At 43.5% G+C, this 21,796-nt stretch overlaps 1 protein-coding gene across 5 annotated transcripts in view; it reads left to right on the forward strand.

Moving 5' to 3' along the window:
• Positions 1-21,796, forward strand: part of LOC140188698 (endothelin-converting enzyme 1-like) — a 214,600-nt gene that overhangs the window by 67,059 nt on the left and 125,745 nt on the right. For 4 of the 5 annotated variants that reach the window (XM_072245232.1, XM_072245231.1, XM_072245230.1 and 1 more), the window contains one exon: positions 16,958-17,044. In XM_072245232.1, the coding sequence (XP_072101333.1) occupies positions 16,958-17,044 (87 nt within the window). Of the gene's footprint in view, positions 1-16,915; positions 17,045-21,796 lie in introns of those variants that run through there. The other variant, XM_072245229.1, reaches the window with a different exon arrangement.

The raw sequence follows: 21,796 nt of genomic DNA on the forward strand, positions 1-21,796 counted from the left end.
TGCTGCAAGCTTTGATAGCCTTTCTCGCTCTCCACTACACCCTGAATCATGGTCTCATCTGCAAATTTGCTGATCCAGTTTATCACATTATCATCCAGATTGTTGATGCAAGGACAAACAACACCGGACAAGACACCGATCCCTGTGGCACACCACTATTCTCAGGTCTCCAGTCAGAGAGGCAACCATCAACTACTACTCTCTGGCTTTTCCCACAAAGCCAATGTCTAATCCATCATCTTGAATGCCGAATGACTGAACCACCTCAACCAACTTTCCATGTAGGACCTTTATCAAAGGCCTTGGTAAAGTCCATGAAGCCAACATCCACTGTCTTGTCTTCAACTTTCCTGGTAACTTCCTCAAAAAAAAACTCTATACAATTGGTTAGAGATGATCTACGGTGCACAAAACCATGGTAACTATCGCTAATCAGTACCAGTCTACCCAAATACTTGTATATCCAGTCCTTTAGAAAACCTTCTGATAACCTTTCCACTTCTGATGTCAGGCTTACTAGCCTATAAATTCCTGGCTCACTCGTAGCCTTTCTTAAACAACAGAACATTGGCTATCCTCCAATTCTCTGGCACCTCACCTGTGGCAAAGGAAGTTTTAAATATCACTGCTGGGGCCCCTGCAGTTTCTGCACTAGCCTCCCACAGGGACCAAAGATGCATGCGGAGTTGCTGTTTTCCCCATACTCGGGAGGGGGGGTGGTGGTGTCAGGAGCTGAGTTGTGAAGAAATTTCTTCACCCAAATAGAAAGACTCTGGAATTCTCTGTTAAACAGGGCAGTGGATGCTTAATCACTGAGTATATTCAAGATGGAAATCAATACACTTTGGGAAAACACACACTGTGCTGGAGAAACTCAACAGATCAGGCAGCATCTATGGAAATGAATAAACAGTTGATATTTCAGGTCAAGGCCCTACGTCAGAACTCCTGAAGATTTCCAGCATCTATAGATTTTATCAAGTTTGTGAATACACTTTGGGATATTGAGGGGATTGTGCATTATGGAATCAGTGCAGTTAAGTGCCATTGAGGTAAAAGATCAGCCATGGTTTTCTTGAATGGTGGAGCAAGCGTAAGGGATGAATAGTGTATTCCTTTTTCTTATGTTATCAAAGTGTGTTCTTCAAGAGAACACTGGACAATATGAATCTACCCAATTTCTTATTAATTTCTTGTGGGGCTTAATATCATTAATGAACAGCATTAATGAAAAGAGATGGTTGTTGACTTCAGGAGGACACGGAGTGACCACTCTCCGCTGAACATCGACGACTCCTCCGTAGAGATCGTTAAGAGCACCAAATTTCTTGGTGTTCACCTGGCAGAGAATCTCACCTGGTCCCTCAACACCAGCTCCATAGCAAAGAAAGCCCAGCAACATTTCTACTTTCTGCGAAGGCTGAGAAAAGTCCATCTCCCACCCCCCATCCTCACCACATTCTACAGAGGTTGTATCAAGAGCATCCTGAGCAGCTGCATCACGGCCTGGTTTGGAAGTTGCATCATTTCGGATCGCAAGACCCTGCAGCGGATAGTGAGGTCAGCTGAGAAGATCATCAGGGTCTCTCTTTCTGCCATCACAGACATTTACACTGCACGCTGCATCCGCAAAGCAAACAGCATTATGAAGGACCCCATGCACCCCTCATATAAACTCTTCTCCCTCCTTCCATCTGGAAAAAGGCACTGAAGCATTCGGGCTGTCATGACCAGACTATGTAACAGTTTCTTCCCCCAAGCCATCAGACTCCTCAATACCCAGAGCCTGGCTTGACACCAACCTACTATACCCTCTACTGTGCCTGCTGTCTTGTTTATTATTTATTGTAGTGCCTGCACTGTTTTGTGCACTTTATGCAGTCCTGGATAGGTCTGCAGTCTAGTGTAGTTTTTGTGGGTTTTTTTCTTACGTAGCTCAGTGTAGTTTTTGTATTGTTTCATGTAGCACCATGGTCCTGGAAAACGTCTCGTTTTTACTACGTTCTGTACCAGCAGTTGTGGTTGAAATGACAATAATAAGTGACTTGACTTGACTTTGAAAACAATTTCTTGGCAGTTTGTCGTTCTATGTAGATTTATTATATCAACTGTTCTTGATGAGATTATTTTATTATAATGTTCATTGTTCTTTGTAGATGGACAGGATCTTCTCGATAGATAAAACTAATCACCCCTGTTTTATAACCTACAATTAATAAGAATAACTAGCAATAACAAGATCTCAACATTAAATAAGTATTCAGCCAGCAGATTGAGTAGAACAAGAGCCAGATAAAGGAGTCAATGTAGCTCATTGTTTCTACAGGAACAAGAATTTTCTCAAGAATACTGTATATACTGCTGATAAACAGTTGGTAGTTTAGATTATTGAAGTAAACAAAATTGTGAACTATGTTTTGGGATTTTTGCTTTTTTGAACTGCTGACTGATCCCTGTGATGCATCAGTGCTTTCAAATCAAAACGGCTACTGGTTCCCATCATTGTCACTTGCAAAGTATTAAATCTGTAAAATTCTAGATTCAGTCTTTTGAAAAGGGTTGGCTGCACAAAGAAAATATTAGGTAGTACCAAGATATGTGGTTTTTAAGGAAGACCTGGTTGCTGCTGGATGTATTGAAGTTTAGCTGGCATGACTGAGTTGGTGGTAAAAGAGGAGGGTGTTTGCATTAGTGAAACAGTGTGTAGTAAGGCTTGGCATTGAATGTCCTGTATTTAACATACCATCCAAAGCTTGCTCTTGGGAGCAATATTGATAAGCCTGACTGTTCTCCTGCACACAAAGCTCCACTTTATACTTAACAATTAACTTTTCATTTGGAAAATGACAGAGGCTCTGCTTGCCACAATTGTGCTTCTAGATGTTAGAACATTCAACAGCTCAGGAAGCATCTGTGGAGAAGAGAGTTAACATTTCTGGTCAATGATGCATCACCAGAACTGGAAAAAGTTAGAAGCTTGAGGTTTTGGAAAGTGGGAATAGGACTGGGGGGAATAGATGCAGGGCCAGGAGGCTATCCTCCAGGTGAGAGTGAATGGTAATAGAGATGGAGGAAAGAGAATGATCAAAGTGTATCTGAAAGGGCAGCAAAATAAAAATGGCAAGTTAAATATGAAATACAAAGATGGAGGGAAAATAGGCAAATTGAAACTTGTGGACTGGAACAGCTGAGTCTCCTTGAAGCTTTAATTATCAATGTGATAAAGTTCTAACATTTATTTTTAAGGCAGAGAATTTACTATCCACTTGTCAAAGTGGTTGCTTCCTCCAGCTGGATCTCTAGTCAATTCCTTTACATCAAGTTTCTGTTTGAACCACTACTTGTGTACAATCAGACCATTCTGGTGTGGAAAGCTTTTGTGAATCTTCTCTTACCCCAGTCTTTCTCTGCCCTCAGGTTAGTCCAGAGTATCCTTGACTCTCTGGACATTACTTCAGGCAACCTGGGAGAGCAAGCATTGGTGCAATTAAACTAAGTTATAAATTGCTTTCAATTTCTTACAATATTTTTACTTGTATTAGAGAATGTTGGAGGAGATAATCATCTAACTGCAAGACCAAAATTGTGAAATTATCCACTGGCTTGGTGTGTCTGTTTACTTTGCGCTTTGATAATATTATACCATGTCGCAGCCACCACCCTGAGACCAGACATTGTCCTAGTGCCTGAGTTTACTAAGCAAGTGGTGCTGCTGGAGCTGACAGTCCCATGGGAAGATAGCTTGGAAGAGGCCTTTGAAAGTAAGCTCTCCAAGTATGCAGGACTGGTCAGCAACTGTCAGCAGGCTGGATGGAGAGCGAGGTGTCTCCCAGTGGAGGTTGCTTGTAGGGGATTCATAGCCCATTCTTTAGTTAGAACCTTCAGTATTTTGGGCATCGAGGGAGAGAGGAAGAGGAGAGCCATCCGCAGTGCCACCGATGCGGCAGAGAGGGCCTCAAGATGGCTGTGGCTCAAAAGAGGGGAGCCATGGAGTCATAAGTAGCTAGCCACCTGGACACAAGCTGGGGTCTGATCAGCCCCGGCTGGGTCACCTGGAGGAGGTTGTATGATGTTGAAAGACCCGAAACACCCGATGATTCCAGGAACATCACTGAAGATGTGTCCAGAAGCGTCAGTAGATGTATGTACACAGCAGTGGTGGGTTTTGTCGTCAATCAAAGCAGTTAATGTTTTACATGACTTCTGATGGTCAGTCCTGTCGAGCAGCGTCACAGGTGTAAAACTGTTCTTCAGCATCACTCAATAACGTCACTGGATCATCACCAGATGTTTGTTGTGTGAACTGGGGATTCCAACAGCCTTCAAACTGGTATTTTTCCAGATAATTGTGCTGGGTATTATTCTAATGTAGATTAGAACATGTTAAACAAATTTCAAATTAACTTCTAACCTGGCATCTGGACTAGCAGAAAACAGAAAATGCTGGAAATTTTCTGACTGCATCAGTGAAATGATAAATAAAGTTAACCTTTCAGGTTAAAGATTTTTTGTCAGAATCACTGAGCTGGCAGCTCTTTGATTTCAAGCCTAACCCCTGGTTCTAACCAGCGTTTAGCTATATCTATATTTCATCTATTGTTTTGGTCTGAGTATTATTCTATTCTCCTTTCTTTGCACCTTTTTATTTTTTTTTTACCTGGTGCTATTTTGGAAAGATCCTTGGGTTGATTAAGACATCTTTTGTATCTAGGCCATGTTATACTGGATGTAAGAAGCTCTCAGAATCTACATTATCCATTCATTCTTATGTGATCTCCCACATGTGTTGGGCACGTGGCCAACTGGTTAAGGCGTTCATCTAGTTATCTCAAGGTCGCTAGTTCGAGCCTCAGCTGTGGCAGCGTGTTTGTGCCCTTGAGCAAGGCAATTAATCACACATTGCTCTAGTCTGTGCGAGGAGTGGCGCCCCACACAGACTTCCAATCTGCGCCTTGTAAGGCATGAAAATGCCCGATGTAGGCCTCTCATGGTCTGAGTCGATGTTCCCCTCCCTCCCTCCCCTCCCATCCTAGGTCTCCTGCCCTGCATTCTGAGTGCTGACAAGTGTGAATCTCTAGAACTCCAGTCCTTAACTAATGCCAGAGCCTTTTTTCAAAATCGAATTTTCTTCCTAATTCCCTTTGTCTAACAGTCTCATCCCTCCAAAAGCTGCCACAAATTCCTCATTAGTCCATAATCTCTCCCTTGGGCTGTAACTGTAGCATGGTCTCTTTCCTAATTTACATTTAAACTCTTCCAAAATAAATGGATGTTGTGCAAGTTGGTCTTTGAAAATCGAAGGATGGCTTGCGAGCAACGTTAGTGTTGTTCAGCTCTCCCATAGAATGTTTGCAATGTAAAAGCAGCAGTGCTTACTTTAAGTTGCCAAACATTAGAACCTATCTTTTCCAATCAGGTTAAGTGATTTTTAAAATGCATCATTAATGGTTAGTTATTTCCTCCTCAAGGGCACTTTGACAAATTTTGAATTTATTAGCATCACCTGTGACTTTTAATTTCCTGGAAGATCTTCTGGATTATCTGGACCAGTGTTATTCAATACATTAGCCATTAACCAGATGTGGCTATATAGAAATCCAGATGTAACACATTTTATTTCAGATTAGTTACTTATGAGTAGTAGGCATGTAGCCAGGCTTGTCCCAAAACTTGTAATTGCATGTGCACTTAAAATTTAACTTTTACTTATTGCTGGCAAAACTTAAAGGTAGAGTCTACAAGTGTTTTTTTTTTTTTGCTTATTTTAACTGCATGTCTATTTTGGTAATATATTGAATATATATTAAATGAATAGAGGAGCAAAATGACTTTACCTATAATTTGTTAGTCATTTCATACTAAGTTTTTGTTTAAAAATGCAGTGTCGTCATGGCAACAGTGATTTAGACCAAGCCATCAAAGAATGTTTGTCATTAGTTTGTGAAAGTGCAAAATTATGGCCTATAACTTCACAGCCTTCATCTCTAGTATTCCATCTATTATCCTCCAACCTGATGGTATGAATATTGATTTCACCTTCCAGTGAACAAAATTCCACCCCCCCCTCTCTATTCCCCACTTTGACCTGACCTTTCACTTCATCTTCCCCCTGGGTCCCCTCCTCCTTCCCTTTCTCCTGTTGTCCACTCTCTTCTCCTATCAGATTATTTATGCTCCACGCCTTGACCTTTTCCATCCACCTGGTTGCACACGTCACCTTCCAGCCAGCCTCTTTCCCCTACCCCTGCCATTAATTCAGGCACCTCCCTGCTTTCCCCTCAGTTCCGAAGAAGGGCCTCGACCCAAAACATTCTGCTTACTCTTTTTCATAGCTGCAGCCTGACCTGGTGAGTTCCTCCAACATTTTGTGTGTGTTGCTTCATCTCTTGTAATGTTTTTCAAGAGTATCAGCAACCTTCCTTACACGGAAGACATCTTTATGAATTACTCTGAGGCTTGCTATAGTTGGACAAGTTCCATAGTGTCCTCATCTGACTGAGATCATAAATTACCGTTCAGCAATATGACAACATATTCCTTCCCCAGACACTACCATGGAATCCTGCACAACCAACCCATGTGAATTGTGACATTTCTGCTCACATCTCCTCTTTTTGAAAAACACACAACCTTCAGTAATGCGCTCTGTGCTGCACTAGCATCTCAGTTTGGATTTTAGATGTCATTTCTTGGAGTGGAAATTGGCCCCATGATATGAAATGAGCAGTGTGGCCTCCTTGAGTTGATCTAGCAGTAATGCAGAACAGAAACAGGGACATTCAGCCAGTCCCCTTTTACCAAGAGATTGGAGGACCACTGGGTATTACTTCTGTCCTTGAGAATCTGCTTCTCAGCTTCGCTGGTAGATTGCCTGCCTATGATCCGTACCCCTCCATTCCCTGCATGTTCGTGTGTCTGCTAGAACCCACCTTAAACACTGCTTTCGTATCTCTTCCCACCACTCTCCCTGGCAACCAATTCCAGAACCTGCCACTCACTGTGTGTCTATAGAAGTAACTTTCCCTGCATGTCTCCTTTAAATGTCTTCCCACTCACCTTAATGCACTTCCTCTTGTATTGGACATTTTTACCCTGAGAGGAAAATTCAGACTGTCTACGCTAAATCTCTCATAATCTTATAAACTTGATGTGACTTGGTAAACAGCAATTTTTTTTAAATCAAAAAAAAAAGGAAAATAAAATGCACAGTGCAGGGAAATCAGTATGGATTGACTCGTGCTGCTGGGAGCCAGGGTAGGTCTGAGGGCTGAATGACATCGTCAAGACATTCATTTGGTTAGCAGAATGCTAACGATAACAAAACTAAAGATAACAAAATTTAAGAGACTACTAGACAGGTATATGGAGGAACTTAATGTGGGGGGATATATGGGAGGCAGGGTTTAAGGGTCGGCACTACATTGAGGACCGAAGGGCCTGTACTGTGCTGTACTGTTCTATGTTCTAAAACTCAAGTAAAATATTGCAGATGCTAGCAATCTGAAATAAAAATAGAAAATGTTGGCTATTTTCCACTGGTCGGGCAGCATCTGCAGAAACAGAAAATTTTATGTTCCAGGTTTCTCCAAAGACAAGATCTGAAATCTCAACTGTTTACTTCCCTTTGGCTGCTACCTAACCTGCTGAGTATTTGTAACATCTGCTGCTTTTATTGCTCCTAAGAACAATTTGGTCTCCATTCTAAAGCTCCGTGTAGGTGTTACCTCGGAACCTGTATTGCCTGTTGGGCCCCACTATAGCCATCAGTTGCCAATATAGTACCAGCAAGGGAACATTGAGAACATGCAGGATGGCCTTCAGGGCACTGGAGTGGCCAGTGACTGTTGGCCCACTCAATATTTTGTTGTGCAAACAAATGGGGAGAGGGCCTTCTGCTGTGATCAGCCATGGCGGGGGTCAGTAACTGTGAGGTGTTGATGGGTGTTGTGAATGTGTATGGTGGAGTAGGGTAGGGAGAGTATTAGAGCGCTGGGTTGGTTTCAGGTGGAGAGAAGGTTTAATGTAACTGTAGATTTGAGTGGAACAGGGCTGACCTTAGGGAGTTGGAAGATTGCCAGGGTGTTAGCCAGCTCAAAATAAATAGCCCCAGTTTGCCACTGTTTCAGGAGGATTTGGTTTTCCAGGGGGAAAAACTGCAGATGCTGGAAATCTGATATGAAAACAGAAAGCTATTGCAAGCCTTCATTAGGCAGCATCTTTGGTGAGAGAAACAGTTGCCATATCTTGAGAAGACCAGGTGATGGCCTAATTCAACATAAAGTGGTATAAATTTTCTCACTTTGCTCCAAATAGACAATCGATTAGAAAAATGGCATCAATTGTGCCTCTCACACAATATTCCCAATTTTTCAGGTTATTGTAAATTGTTATTTTTGTTTTTCACGCTAGAATATAATACAGCCAGGGAAAAGACAGCAAAGGGATCCAAGAAAATGTGATCTTTTGTCTCATCTGCAGTTTGTGGGTTGGGGTGGCTTTGGCAATAAAACACTTGGTACTCTGAGGCACTGAAAGGTGTTATAGTAAAGGATGTTCTCAAAAGCAACTGGACTAATTTCCCTCCAGGTGAGGCAACACATCACCTGCAAGTCTGTCAGGGTTACCTAATGTAGTTGGAGCTCCCAGTGCAGGCTCCTCACATCAGTGAGAGCCGTTGCAAATTGGGAGACCAAGCACCTTTGCATTGTCTGTTGCAAAAGACAGGGCCTCCCAGTGTAGAACCATTTTAATTCAACCTCCCATTCCCATTCTGAAATGTCTGTCCACGGCCATAATGATACCAACCTCATATTCTTCTTTGGTAGCCTTCAAACTGATGGTATGAACGGAGATTTCTCTAACTTCCAGTAATTACCTTCTTAACTCTGCCCATCATATCCCTTCGGTTCGCTTCCCCCTTCCTCTGCTTCCATGATCCAGTGTCCTCACATTATTGCTCCAGCTTCAGCCGTTTACGTCTTCCATGTGTCACTGCCCAGCTACTTATTTCATCTCTTCCGCCCCACCTCCCCAACCCACACTTCTTCCCCTCACCTGGTTGCACCTATCACCTGCCAACTTGAACTTCCTTCCCTCCCCCACATTATTCTGACTTCTGCCTGCTTCCTTTCCTATCCCGATGAACAATGTCAGCTCGAAATGTTGATGGTTTATTCCCCTCCATAGATGCTGCCTGACTTGCTGAGTTCCTCCAGCATTTTGAGTGTGTTGCTCTAAAAAAAATGTTCAGCTGTATGTAGTGTCCATGAGATCCAGAGCAAACATGGATGCAATTAAACAAAGTTATACATTGGTTTCAAGTTCTTTCCTGCAATAGAGAATGTTGGAGGAGATAAATATTGGCTTAGTGTGTCTGTTTACTTTGCATTTCGATAACATTAGTGAGGGGCGGTGGTTTGTCAATCATGGGAAAGCAAAGCAGTTAATGTTTTGCATGACATGACTTCTGATGGTCTGTTCTGTCAAATAGTGTCACAGATGTAAAACAATTCTTCAATTATAGGGCAGCATCACTCAATAACATCACTGGATCATCACCAGGTGTTTGCTGAAATGTTTCCTAAAATGATAATTGTGCGTCCTCAGTCTCCTGTACCTCTTCCCTGAAGGTAGCAATGAAAAGATGGAAACACTCAATAAAACTTTCTGAAATGAATTAGACATATCTGGACGGGTCTATGAAAAACTGTCAGCAGATGGATTGAACTGGAAAGTTCAAATAAAGACAGAAAACGCTGGAAATATTTCTAGGTTGTAGACCTCTGTCAGCTGGAAATTCTTTCTTCTCACGATACTTAAAGAGATATTTTTCTCCATCATTTTCTTTTTTTCCAGAATCTGTAGTGCTTTGATATTTCATTGGGAAGTTGGGCTGAATGGCCTCATGCCATTTCATGATTCGAATAAGACCCTTTACAGTACATGCAAACACTCCTTCAGGTTAATTGCTCTCCGTTTAACCTTTGTGTTTCATCAAGGTTGTGGTAGTTTAGGGGTTGTTTGGACCATATCCAACCAAAAGAACTAAGTGTGTGCATATGTACCATGTTGAACATTATTGTAGATTCCTATCTAAATAGTTGGCTTTATAAACAACACAAGGACAAAATACTTCAGCCTGTTAAGTCCCTGCATTACACATTTACCACCTCTTCCTGTAACACTGTCAAACATTTTGTCTTCCCCTTCTCATGTGTGTGTGTATTTCATCCTCCAGCAACTGATTCCCACAATGTTCTTAGAAACATAGAAAACATACAGCACAATACAGGCCCTTCAGCCCACAAAGCTGTGCCAAACATGTCCTTATTTTAGAACTACCTAGGCTTACCCATAGTCCTCTATTTTTCTAAGTTCCATGTACCTATCATTTCCACCTCCACCACCGCCGCCAGCAGCCCATTCCACGCACTCGACACTCTCTGCATTTTTAAAAAAAATTTACCCCTGACATCTCCTCTGCATCTACTTGCAAACACCTTCAAACTACGCCCTCTTGTGCTAGCCATTTCAGCCCTGGGAAAAAGCCTCTGACTATCCACACGATCAATGCCTCTCATGATCTTGTTCACCTCTATTGGGTCACCTCTCATCCTCCGTCTCTCCAAGGGAAAAAAGGCCGAGTTCACTCAACCTATTCTCATAAGGCATGCTCCCCAATCCAGGCAACATCCTTGTAAATCTCCTCTGCACCCTTTCTATGGTTCCCACGTCCTTCCTGTAGTGAGGCAACCAGAACTGAGCACAGTACTCCAAGTGGGGTCTGACCAGGGTCCTATATAGCTGCAACATTACCTCTCGTCTCTTAAACTCAATACCACAGTTGATGAAGGCCCATGTACCGTATGCCTTCTTAACCACAGAGTCAACCTGTGTAGTAGCTTTGAGTGTCTTATGGGATCAGACCCCAAGGTCCCTCTGATTCTCCACACTGCCAAGAGTTTTACCATTAATGCTATATTCTGCCATCATATTTGATCTACAAAAATGAACCACCTCACGCTTATCTGGGATGAACTCCATTTGCCACCTCTCAGCCCAGTTTTGCATCCTATCAATTTCCCGCCGTATCTTCTGACAGCCCTCCACACTATTCACAACACCCCCAACCTTTGTGTCATCAACAATTTACTAACCCATCCCTCCGCTTCCTCATCCAGGTCATTTTTAAAAATCATGGAGAGTACGGGTCCCAGAATTGATCCCTGAGGCACACCACTGGTCACCGACCTCCATGCAGAATATGACCCTTCTACAGCCACTCTTTGCCTTCTGTGAGCAAGCCAGTTCTGAATCCACAAAGCAATGTCCCCTTGGATCCCATGCCTCCTTACTTTCTCAATAAGCCTTGCATGGGGTACCTTATCAAATGCCTTGCTGAAATCCATATACACTACATCTATGGCTCTACCTTCATCAATGTGTTTAGTCACATCCTCAAAAAATTCAATCAGGCTCATAAGGCATGACCTGCCTTTGACAAAGCCATGCTGACTATTCCTAATCATATTATGCCTTTCCAAATGTTCAAAACCCTGCCTCTCAGGATCTTCTCCATCAATTTACCAACCACTGAAGTAAGACTCACTGGTGTATAATTTCCTGGGCTATCTCTACTCCCTTTCTTGAATAAGGGATCAACATCCACAACCCTCCAATCGTCCAGAACCTCTCCCATAAGAACATAAGAAATAGGAGCAGGAGTAGGCCATCCGGCCCATCGAGCCTGCCCCGCCATTCAATAAGATCATGGCTGATCTGTCCATAAACTCAGCTCCATCTACCTGCCTTTTCCCCATAACCCTTAATTCCGCCACTATGTAAAAAATCTATCTAACTGTATCTTAAATATATTTAGTGAGGAAGCCTCAACTGCTTCCCTGGGCAGGGAATTCCACAGATTCACCACTCTCTGGGGAAAAACAGTTTCTCCTCATCTCCATCCTAAATCTTCTCCCCTGAATCTTGAGGCAATGTTCCCTAGTTCTAGCCACACCGACCAATGGAAACAACTTTTCTACTTCTATCTTGTCTATCCCTTTCAAAATTTTGTATGGTTCTATAAGATCCCCTCTCATTCTTCTGAACTCCAGAGAGTATAGTCCCAGGTGACTCAATCTCTCCTCATAGGTTAACCCTTCATCTCTGGAATCAACCTGGTGAACATCCTCTGCACTGCCTCCAAAGCCAGTCTATCCTTCCTCAAGTATAGAGACCAGAACCGCACACAGTACTCCAGATACGGCCTCACCAGTACCCTGTATAGTTGCATCATGACCTCCCTGCTCTTGCATTCAATCCCTTGGCCCACTCACTTAACCTATCTATATCCCCCTGCTAGGGTTGCCAACTGTCCCATATTAGCCGGAACATCCCGTATATTGGGCTAAGTTGGCTTGTCCCATACGGGACCACCCTTGTCCCGTATTTCCCCAGCTAAGGTAGAATGTTCCTATGAAATCGTTCGTAAGCGGAAATGGCATAAAACCTAAAATAACACTAACATATAGTAAAAGCAGGAATGATATGATAAATACACAGCCTATATAAAGTAGAAATAATGTATGTACAGTGTATCAGAATCGGGAAGATTAAACCAAAACCAATTTGTAGAAAAATCGGCATGTACATGTACGCGCATGTCACGCATGCGCACACAGGTGCCCGCGCAAGGCTTCATGGTCATGGTAGTCTTTCTCGGGGTAAACGCAAGTGTCCCGTATTTGACTGCTACTTTTGTCCCTTATTTGGGAGTGAGAAAGTTGGCAACCCTACCCTCTGCAGACTCTCCACATCCTCTGTACGGTTTGCTTTTCCACTCAGTTTAGTGTCATCAGCAAACTTTGCTACGCTACACTCAGTCCCCTCTTCCAAATCATCAATGTAAATGATAAACAGCTGAGGGCCCAGCACCGACCCCTGTGGCACCCCACTCAACACTGACTGCCAACTGGAGAAACTCCCATTTATACCAACTCTCTGCTTTCTATTGGTTAATTAATCCACTGTCCATGCCAGTACACTTCCTTCAACTCCATGCATCCGTATCTTATTTATAAGTCTCTTGTGCGGCACCTTATCGAATGCCTTCTGGAGATCCAAGTTTATGACATCCACCTATTCCCCTCTATCCACTGCACTCAATTATGTCCTCAAAGAACTCCAGTAAGTTTGTCAAACAGGACCTGCCCTTCCTGAATCCATGCTGCGTCTGTCTGATGGAACCACTCCTTTCTAAATGTTTCGCTATTTCTTCCTTAATGACAGCTTAAAGTATTTTGCCGACTACAGGTGTTAAGCTAACTAGCCTATAGTTGCCTATCTTTTGCCTACATCCTTTTTTGAAAAGTGGCGTGACATTTGCTATCTTCCATCCCCATTGATGATGCAAAGATCATCAACAGAGGCTCCGCAATCTCCTCCCTCGCTTCCCACAGTAGCCTGGGGTACATCCCGTCCGGTCCCGGCGACTTATCCAACTTGGTGCTTTCCAAAAGCTCCAACACATCCACTTCCTTAATATCTATTATGCTCAAGCTTTTCAGTCTGCTGCAAGTCATCACTACAATTGCCAAGATCCTTTTCTGCAGTGATTACTGAAGCAAAGTATTCATTAAGTACCTCTGCTGTCTCCTCCGGTTCCATACACACTTTTCCACTGTCACACTCGATTGGTCCTGTTCTCTCACATCTTATCCTCTTGCTCTTCACATACTTGTGGAATGCCTTGGGGTTTTCCTTAATCCTGTCCACCAGGGCCTTCTCATGGCCCCTTCTGGCTCTCCTAATTTCATTCTTAGGCTCCTTCCTTCTAGCCTTATAATCTTCTAGATCTCTATCATTACCTAGTTTTTTGAACCTTTCGTAAGCTCTTCTTTTCTTCTTGACTAGATTTACAACAGCCTTTGTACACCACGGTTCCTGTACCCTATCATCCTTTCCCTGTCTCTTTGGAATATACCTATGCAGAACCCCACACAAATATCCCCTGAACATTTGCCACATTTCCTTGGTACGTTTCCCTGAGAACATCTGTTTCCAATTTATACTTCCAAGTTCCTGCCTGATAGCCTCGTATTTCCCCTTACTCCAATTAAACGTTTCCCTAACTTGTCTGTTCCAATCCCTCTCCAATGCTATAGTAAAGGAGATAGTGATCACAATTCTACCTCCAAAATGCTCTCCCTCTGAGAGACCTGACACCTGACCAGGTTCATTTCCCAATACCAGATCAAGTACAGCCTCTTATAGGCTTATCTACATATTGTGTCAAGAAAACTTCCTGAAAACACCTAACAAACTCCACCCCATCTAAACCCCTCACTCTAGGGATATGCCAATCAATATTTGGGAAATTAACATCTCCCACTCAACAACCCTGTTATTGTTGCAACTTTGCAGAATCTGTCTCCCTATCTGTTCCTCGATGTCCCTGTTACTATTGGGTGGTCTATAAACAACACCCCGTAGACTTATTGACCCCTTCCTATTCCTAACTTCCACCCATCCATGACTTCCTCCTTTTCTGCAGCTGTGACAATATCTCTGATCAACAGTGCCATGCCCCCACCTCTTTTGCCTCCCTCCCTGTCCTTTCTGAAACATCTAAAACCTGGCACTTGAATTAGCCATTCCTGCCCCTGCACCATCCAAGTCTCTGTAATGGCCACAACATCATAGCTCCAAGTGCTGATCCATGCCCTAAGTTCATCTGCTTTGTTCATAATACTGCTCGCATTAAAATAGACACATCTCAAACCATCGGTCTGAGCACGTCCCTTCTCTATCACCTGCCTATCCTCCCTCTCGCGCTGTCTCCAAGCTTTCTCTATTTGTGAGCCAACCTCCTTTTCCTCTGTCACTTCAGTTTGGTTCCCACCCCCCAGCAATTCTAGTTTAAACTCTCTCCAATAGCCTTAGCAAACCTCCCTGCCAGGATATTGGTCCCCTCAGGATTCAAGTGCAACCCGTCTTTTTTGTACAGGTCACACCTGCCCCAAAAGAAGTCCCAGTGATCCAGAAATCTGAATCCCTGCCCCCTGCTCCAATCCCTCAGCCACGCATTTATCCTCCACCTCACTCTATTCCTATACTCACTGACACGTAGCTCAGGCAGTAATCCCGAGATTACTACCTTTGCGGTCCTGCGTCTCAACTTCCTTCCTAACTCCCTGCAGTCTGTTTTCAGGACCTCCTCCCTTTTCCTGACTATGTCGTTGGTACCAATATGTACCATGACCTCTGACTGTTCACCTTCCCACTTGAAGATGTCGTGGACACGATCGGAAACATCCCGTACCCTGGTGCCTGGGAGGCAAGCTACTATCCGCGTTTCTTTCCTGCGTCCACAAAATCATCTGTCGAGATATACCTCATCAGACCCTGGGGATTTATCTACCTTCATTAACTTTTAAGACATCCAATGCCTCATCTTCCTGGTTCACCTGCACCTCTTCCAACCTGGTCTACTGTATTTAGTGCTCATGGGTTGGTTTCCTCTAAATTGGTAAAACCACGTGCAGACTAAGTCACCATTCTGTGGACTACCTGTACTATGTCAGCAGTGGCCATCCCAAACTTCCTTAAATTATTTTAACTTTACTGCCCAATCCCATATTGATCTATTCATTTTCTATCTTCTACATTTCCATGGCGAGGCTAAGTACAAATTGGAAGAACAGCATATTATTATCCACATGGGTAGCTTCCAACACAATTGTATGCAGACTGGTTTGTCCAGTAACGCTTTACCCACACCCTCCGCATTCTCTTTCATACATACTCACCTGTCCACCTAGTTTTCTTCTCCATTTATTCATTTATCTCACTCCCTTCCTCCTGGTTCCATCTGCCCACCAAACCCTCCTCGCCTGGTTCTGCCCATTACCAACCAGTCTTGCTCCCACTTCCCCATATACTGCTGTACCACGCCAGTGCTTCCAGTTCCCTCTCAGTCCTGATGCAGGCCTTGATCTGAAACACAGACCTTCACCTTTTGTCTCCACAGAAGCTATTTGACCTGCAAGTTCTGAGAGTATTTTGCTTTTTGTTTAACATTATACTATGCTGTTTAATTATTTTTAATTGTGTAATTGATCTGAAAAATGCCTTAAGCCTTAGAACATAAAGCACACCTAGATCTGCAACCAGAAACTGTAGTTGCCCCAGAGTGTCCAAATGGCAGGGGATCATGGGTTGGGCAGATTTGTTGTAAAACTGGTTGGGAATCAACTCCACATGAGTGTGATGTTGTTTGTAATTTTAATAGCCCTTTCACAAGACCTTGTAGAAAGCTGAAGTCAGTTACTGAAAGGGTTAAACCAGTGCCTTCATTTCACCTGGGGAGTTTATTGGTGAAAGTCAGATCTGACAGCAGATAGTTGGAAGGACGCTGACTGCGAAGCTCCACAGGAATGTGTTAACAAGCTCCTCCCTCTGAAATACTGCTAGTTTAACAAAAGAAATTTCAAATCTGAGACGTAACAAAAGATTTCTGATAAACATGCAGTTGTTTGTATCTAAGCAGGATATTTGCTTAGACTGTCTATAGCTACCTATGCAGAAATTCATAAGAACGAGAAAGTTGTAACGTTCTCTGCAAGGAATTTAAAATACTCCGGTTTCTGGCTCCAAGCGGTGCTTCAGTCGATCTTGTTGCCACAGAGAAAAATAAGTGGCCATACAAAGGAGAGAGGAGTCTGGCACTGAGTTCTGGGAGCTAATATGATCAATGTTCACATCTGAAAGGCTTTGGTGTTTTCAGGGGTGGTTTGGCATACTGTGCTGCAGCAGACCCAATTGGTTTAAACTTGATGGGTTATTGTAGATTTCACCTGACCTGATATATATATATATATATATATATATATACACTTTTGGAGTCTGACTGAGAATAATGGAAGCACTCAGAGAAACCATTTACTCTTTGACTCTTCAGATGTCGACCTACAGGCGGGCCACCTTTGACGAGGATGACCTGATCAGCTCCATGGTTGAAGATGAGATTTATCCAGTGAGCAGACAGGTAAGATGTCTGTTTAACTTTTGTAAACGGCAACATGAATTTTTACCTTTTGTACTCACAGTATTTAAAAATTGCCTGTTCCTCCCAAGCACTGAGCTCCTTCCGGGGTGTAACCCTGACTGCTAAGTTTAGAAAGTGAACTTTAAACTAAGCTATGGAATCTAGTAAGTCTTGATTTGCCTTGACTAATTTTTCATCTTGGAATCTTCTTCTTTTCATTGGCACTTTAATAGTTTGTTTTATTTACTTTTCCTTACATAGAAACATAGAAAATAGGTGCAGGAGTAGGCCATTCGGCCCTTCGAGCCTGCACCGCCATTTATTATGATCATGGCTGATCATCCAACTCAGAACCCTGTCCCAGCCTTCCCTCCATACCCCCTGATCCCCGTAGCCACAAGGGCCGTATCTAACTCCCTCTTAAATATAGCTAATGAACTGGCCTCAACTGTTTCCTGTGGCAGAGAATTCCACAGATTCACCACTCTCTGTGTGAAGAAGTTTTTCCTAATCTCGGTCCTAAAAGGCTTCCCCTTTATCCTCAAACCCCTCGTTCTGGACTTCCCCAACATCGGGAACAATGTTCCTGCATCTAGCCTGTCCAATCCCTTTAGGATTTTATATGTTTCAATCAGATCCCCCCTCAATCTTCTAAATTCCAACGAGTACAAGCCCAGTTCATCCAGTCTTTCTTCATATGAAAGTCCTGCCATCCCAGGAATCAATCTGGTGAACCTTCTTTGTACTCCCTCTATGGCAAGGATGTCTTTCCTCAGATTAGGGGACCAAAACTGCACACAATACTCCAGGTGTGGTCTCACCAAGACCTTGTACAACTGCAGTAGTACCTCTCTGCTCCTGTACTCAAATCCTCTCGCTATAAATGCCAGCATACCATTCGCCTTTTTCACCGCCTGCTGTACCTGCATGCCCACTTTCAATGACTGGTGTATAATGACACCCAGGTCTCGTTGCACCTCCCCTTTTCCTAATCGGCCACCATTCAGATAATAATCTGTTTTCCTATTTTTGCCACCAAAGTGGATAATTTCACATTTATCCACATTAAATGCATCTGCCATGAATTTGCCCACTCACCCAACCTATCCAAGTCACTCTGCATCCTCTTAGCATCCTCCTCACAGCTAACATTGCCACCCAGCTTCGTGTCATCCGCAAACTTGGAGATGCTGCATTAAATTCCCTCATCCAAGTCATTAATATATATTGTAAACAACTAGGGTCCCAGCACTGAGCCTTGCGGTACCCCACTAGTCACCGCCTGCCATTCTGAAAAGGTCCCGTTTATTCCCACTCACTGCTTCCTGTCTGCTAACCAATTCTCCATCCACATCAATACCTTACCCCCAATACCGTGTGCTTTAAGTTTGCACACTAATCTCCTGTGTGGGACCTTGTCAAAAGCCTTTTGAAAATCCAAATATACCACATCCACTGGTTCTCCCCTATCCACTCTACTAGTTACATCCTCAAAAAATTCTATGAGATTCGTCAGACATGATTTTCCTTTTACAAATCCATGCTGACTTTGTCCGATGATTTCACCGCTTTCCAAATGTGCTGTTATCACATCTTTGATAACTGACTCCAGCACTTTCCCCACCACTGACGTTAGGCTAACCGGTCTATAATTCCCCGGTTTCTCTCTCCCTCCTTTTTTAAAAAGTGGGGTTACATTAGCCACCCTCCAATCCTCAGGAACTAGTCCAGAATCTAACGAGTTTTGAAAAATTATCACTAATGCATCCACTATTTCTTGGGCTACTTCCTTAAGCACTCTAGGATGCAGACCATCTGGCCCTGGGGATTTATCTGCCTTCAATCCCTTCAATTTACCTAACACCACTTCCCTACTAACAAGTATTTCGCTCAGTTCCTCCATCTCACTGGACCCTCTGTCCCCTACTATTTCTGGAAGATTATTTATGTCCTCCTTAGTGAAGACAGAACCAAAGTAATTATTCAATTGGTCTGCCATGTCCTTGCTCCCCATAATCAATTCACCTGTTTCTGTCTGTAGGGGACCTACATTTGTCTTTACCAGTCTTTTCCTTTTTACATATCTATAAAAGCTTTTACAGTCAGTTTTTATGTTCCCTGCCAGTTTTCTCTCATAATCTTTTTTCCCCTTCCTAATTAAGCCCTTTGTCCTCCTCTGCTGAACTCTGAATTTCTCCCAGTCCTCAGGTGAGCCACTTTCTCTGGCTAATTTGTATGCTTCTTCTTTGGAATTGATACTATCCCTAATTTCTCTTGTCAGCCACGGGTGCACTACCTTCCTTGATTTATTCTTTTGCCAAACTGGGATGAACAATTGTTGTAGTTCATCCATGCAACCTTTAAATGCTTGCCATTGCATATCCACCGTCAATCCTTTAAGTGTCATTTGCCAGTCTATCTTAGCTAATTCACGTCTCATACCTTCAAAGTTACCCCTCTTTAAGTTCAGAATCTTTGTTTCTGAATTAACTATGTCACTCTCCATCTTAATGAAGAATTCCACCATATTATGGTCACTCTTACCCAAGGGGCCTCTCACGGCAAGATTGCTAATTAACCCTTCCTCATTGCTCAAAGCCCAGTCCAGAATAGCCTGCGCTCTAGTTGGTTCCTTGACATGTTGGTTCAAAAAACCATTCCGCATACATTCCAAGAAATCCTCTTCCTCAGCACCTTTACCAATTTGGTTCACCCAATCTACATGTAGATTGAAGTCACCCATTATAACTGCTGTTCCTTTATTGCACACATTTCTAATTTCCTGTTTAATACCATCTCCGGCCTCACTACTACTGTTAGGTGGCCTGTACACAACACCCACCAGCGCCTTCTGCCCCTTAGTGTTACGCAGCTCTACCCATATCGATTCCACATCTTCCGGGCTTATGTCCTTCCTTTCTATTGCGTTAATCTCTTCTTTAACCAGCAACGCCACCCCACCTCCCCTTCCTTCATGTCTATCCCTCCTGAATATTGAATATCCCTGAACGTTGATCTCCCATCCTTGGTCACCCTGGAGCCATGTCTCTGTGATCCCAACTATATCATAATCATTAATAACAATCTGCACTTTCAATTCATCCACCTTATTACGAATGCTCCTTGCATTGACACACAAAGTCTTCAGGCGCTCTTTTACAACTCTCTTAGCCCTTATACAATTATGTTGAAAAGTAGCCCTTTTTAATGCTCGCCCTGGATTTGTCAGCCTTCCACTTTTACTCTTCTCCTTAGTATTTTTTGCTTCTACCCTCACTTTACACCCCTCTGTCTCTCTGCACTGGTTCCCATCCCCCTGTTGTGAACTAACCTCCTCACGCCTAGCCTCTTTAATTTGATTCCCACCCCCCAACCATTCTAGTTTAAAGTCACCTCAGTAGCCCTCGCTAATCTCCCTGCCAGGATATTGGTCCCCCTAGGATTCAAGTGTAACCCGTCCTTTTTGTACAGGTCACGCCTGCGCCAAAAGAGGTCCCAATGATCCAAAAACTTGAATCCCTGCCCCCTGCTCCAATCCCTCAGCCACGCATTTATCCTCCACCTCATCGCATTCCTACTCTCACTGTCGCGTGGCACAGGCAGTAATCCCGAGATTACTACCTTTGCGGTCCTTTTTCTCAACTCCCTTCCTAGCTCCCTATATTCTCCTTTCAGGACCTCATCCCTTTTCCTACCTATGTCATTGGTACCTATATATACCACGACCTCTGGCTCCTCACCCTCCCACTTCAGGATATCTTGGACACGATCAGAAATATCCCGGACCCTGGCACCAGGGAGGCAAACTACCATCCGGGTCTCTGGACTGCGTCCACAGAATCGCCTATCTGACCCCCTTACTATTGAGTCCCCTATCACAACTGCCCTCCTCTTCCTTGCCCTACCCTTCTGAGCTACAGGGTCAGACTCTGTGCCGGAGGCATGGCCACTGTCGCTTCCCCCGGGTAAGCTGTCCCCCCCAACAGTACTCAAACAGGAGTACCTATTGTTAAGGGGCACAGCCACCGGGGTACTCCCTATTGCATGGGAGATGCTGTTGCATTTGTCAATGATTTTTCCACCCTTCTTCTCTTTATTCACCCTCACCTCATCTGGGAAATCTGTACACTCTCAGAGCACATCAACATTACAGTGAAAGCTACCTGCCATCATGAGCAACCCTAGCTACCTGATCCTTCACGAAGCTCTTGCACAGCTTCCTGAAGCCTTATAAAACTCCATAAGACCATAAGGCAGAGAAGCTGAAATGGGCCATTCAGCCCATTGAGTCTGCTCCACTATTCCATCATGGTTGATGCCTTTTAACCCCATTCCCTTGCCTTCTCCGCCACTAGCTGTAAGGAATTTTGTACACCGTTGCCTAAGCAGTGTGGGTCTCTTTCTGAGTACTCCAGTTTCCTCCCAAAACTCCAAAGATGTGCAGATAGGGATAATGAGTTGTGGGCATTCTATGTTGGTGCCAAAAGTGTAATGACACTTACGTTATCTATTAAATTAGATGAGAAGGCAGAGAGTGGTAAATGGAGTCTATTCTGCATGGAAGGTGGTGATCAGTGGTGTTACATTGAGACCTGTTCTGGACCCCTTGTTCCATGTTTCTTATCAATTAATTGGGTGAGGAAGTGGAAGGGTGGGTTAACACGTTTGCAGATGACACAAAGGTTGGTGGTGTTGTGGATGGTTTAGAAGGTTGCCGTGGGTTAGAATGGAACATTGATAGGATGCGGAGCT

Source organism: Mobula birostris, chromosome 27 (assembly GCF_030028105.1).
Source record: "Mobula birostris isolate sMobBir1 chromosome 27, sMobBir1.hap1, whole genome shotgun sequence".
Taxonomy (NCBI): Eukaryota; Metazoa; Chordata; class Chondrichthyes; order Myliobatiformes; family Myliobatidae; genus Mobula; species Mobula birostris.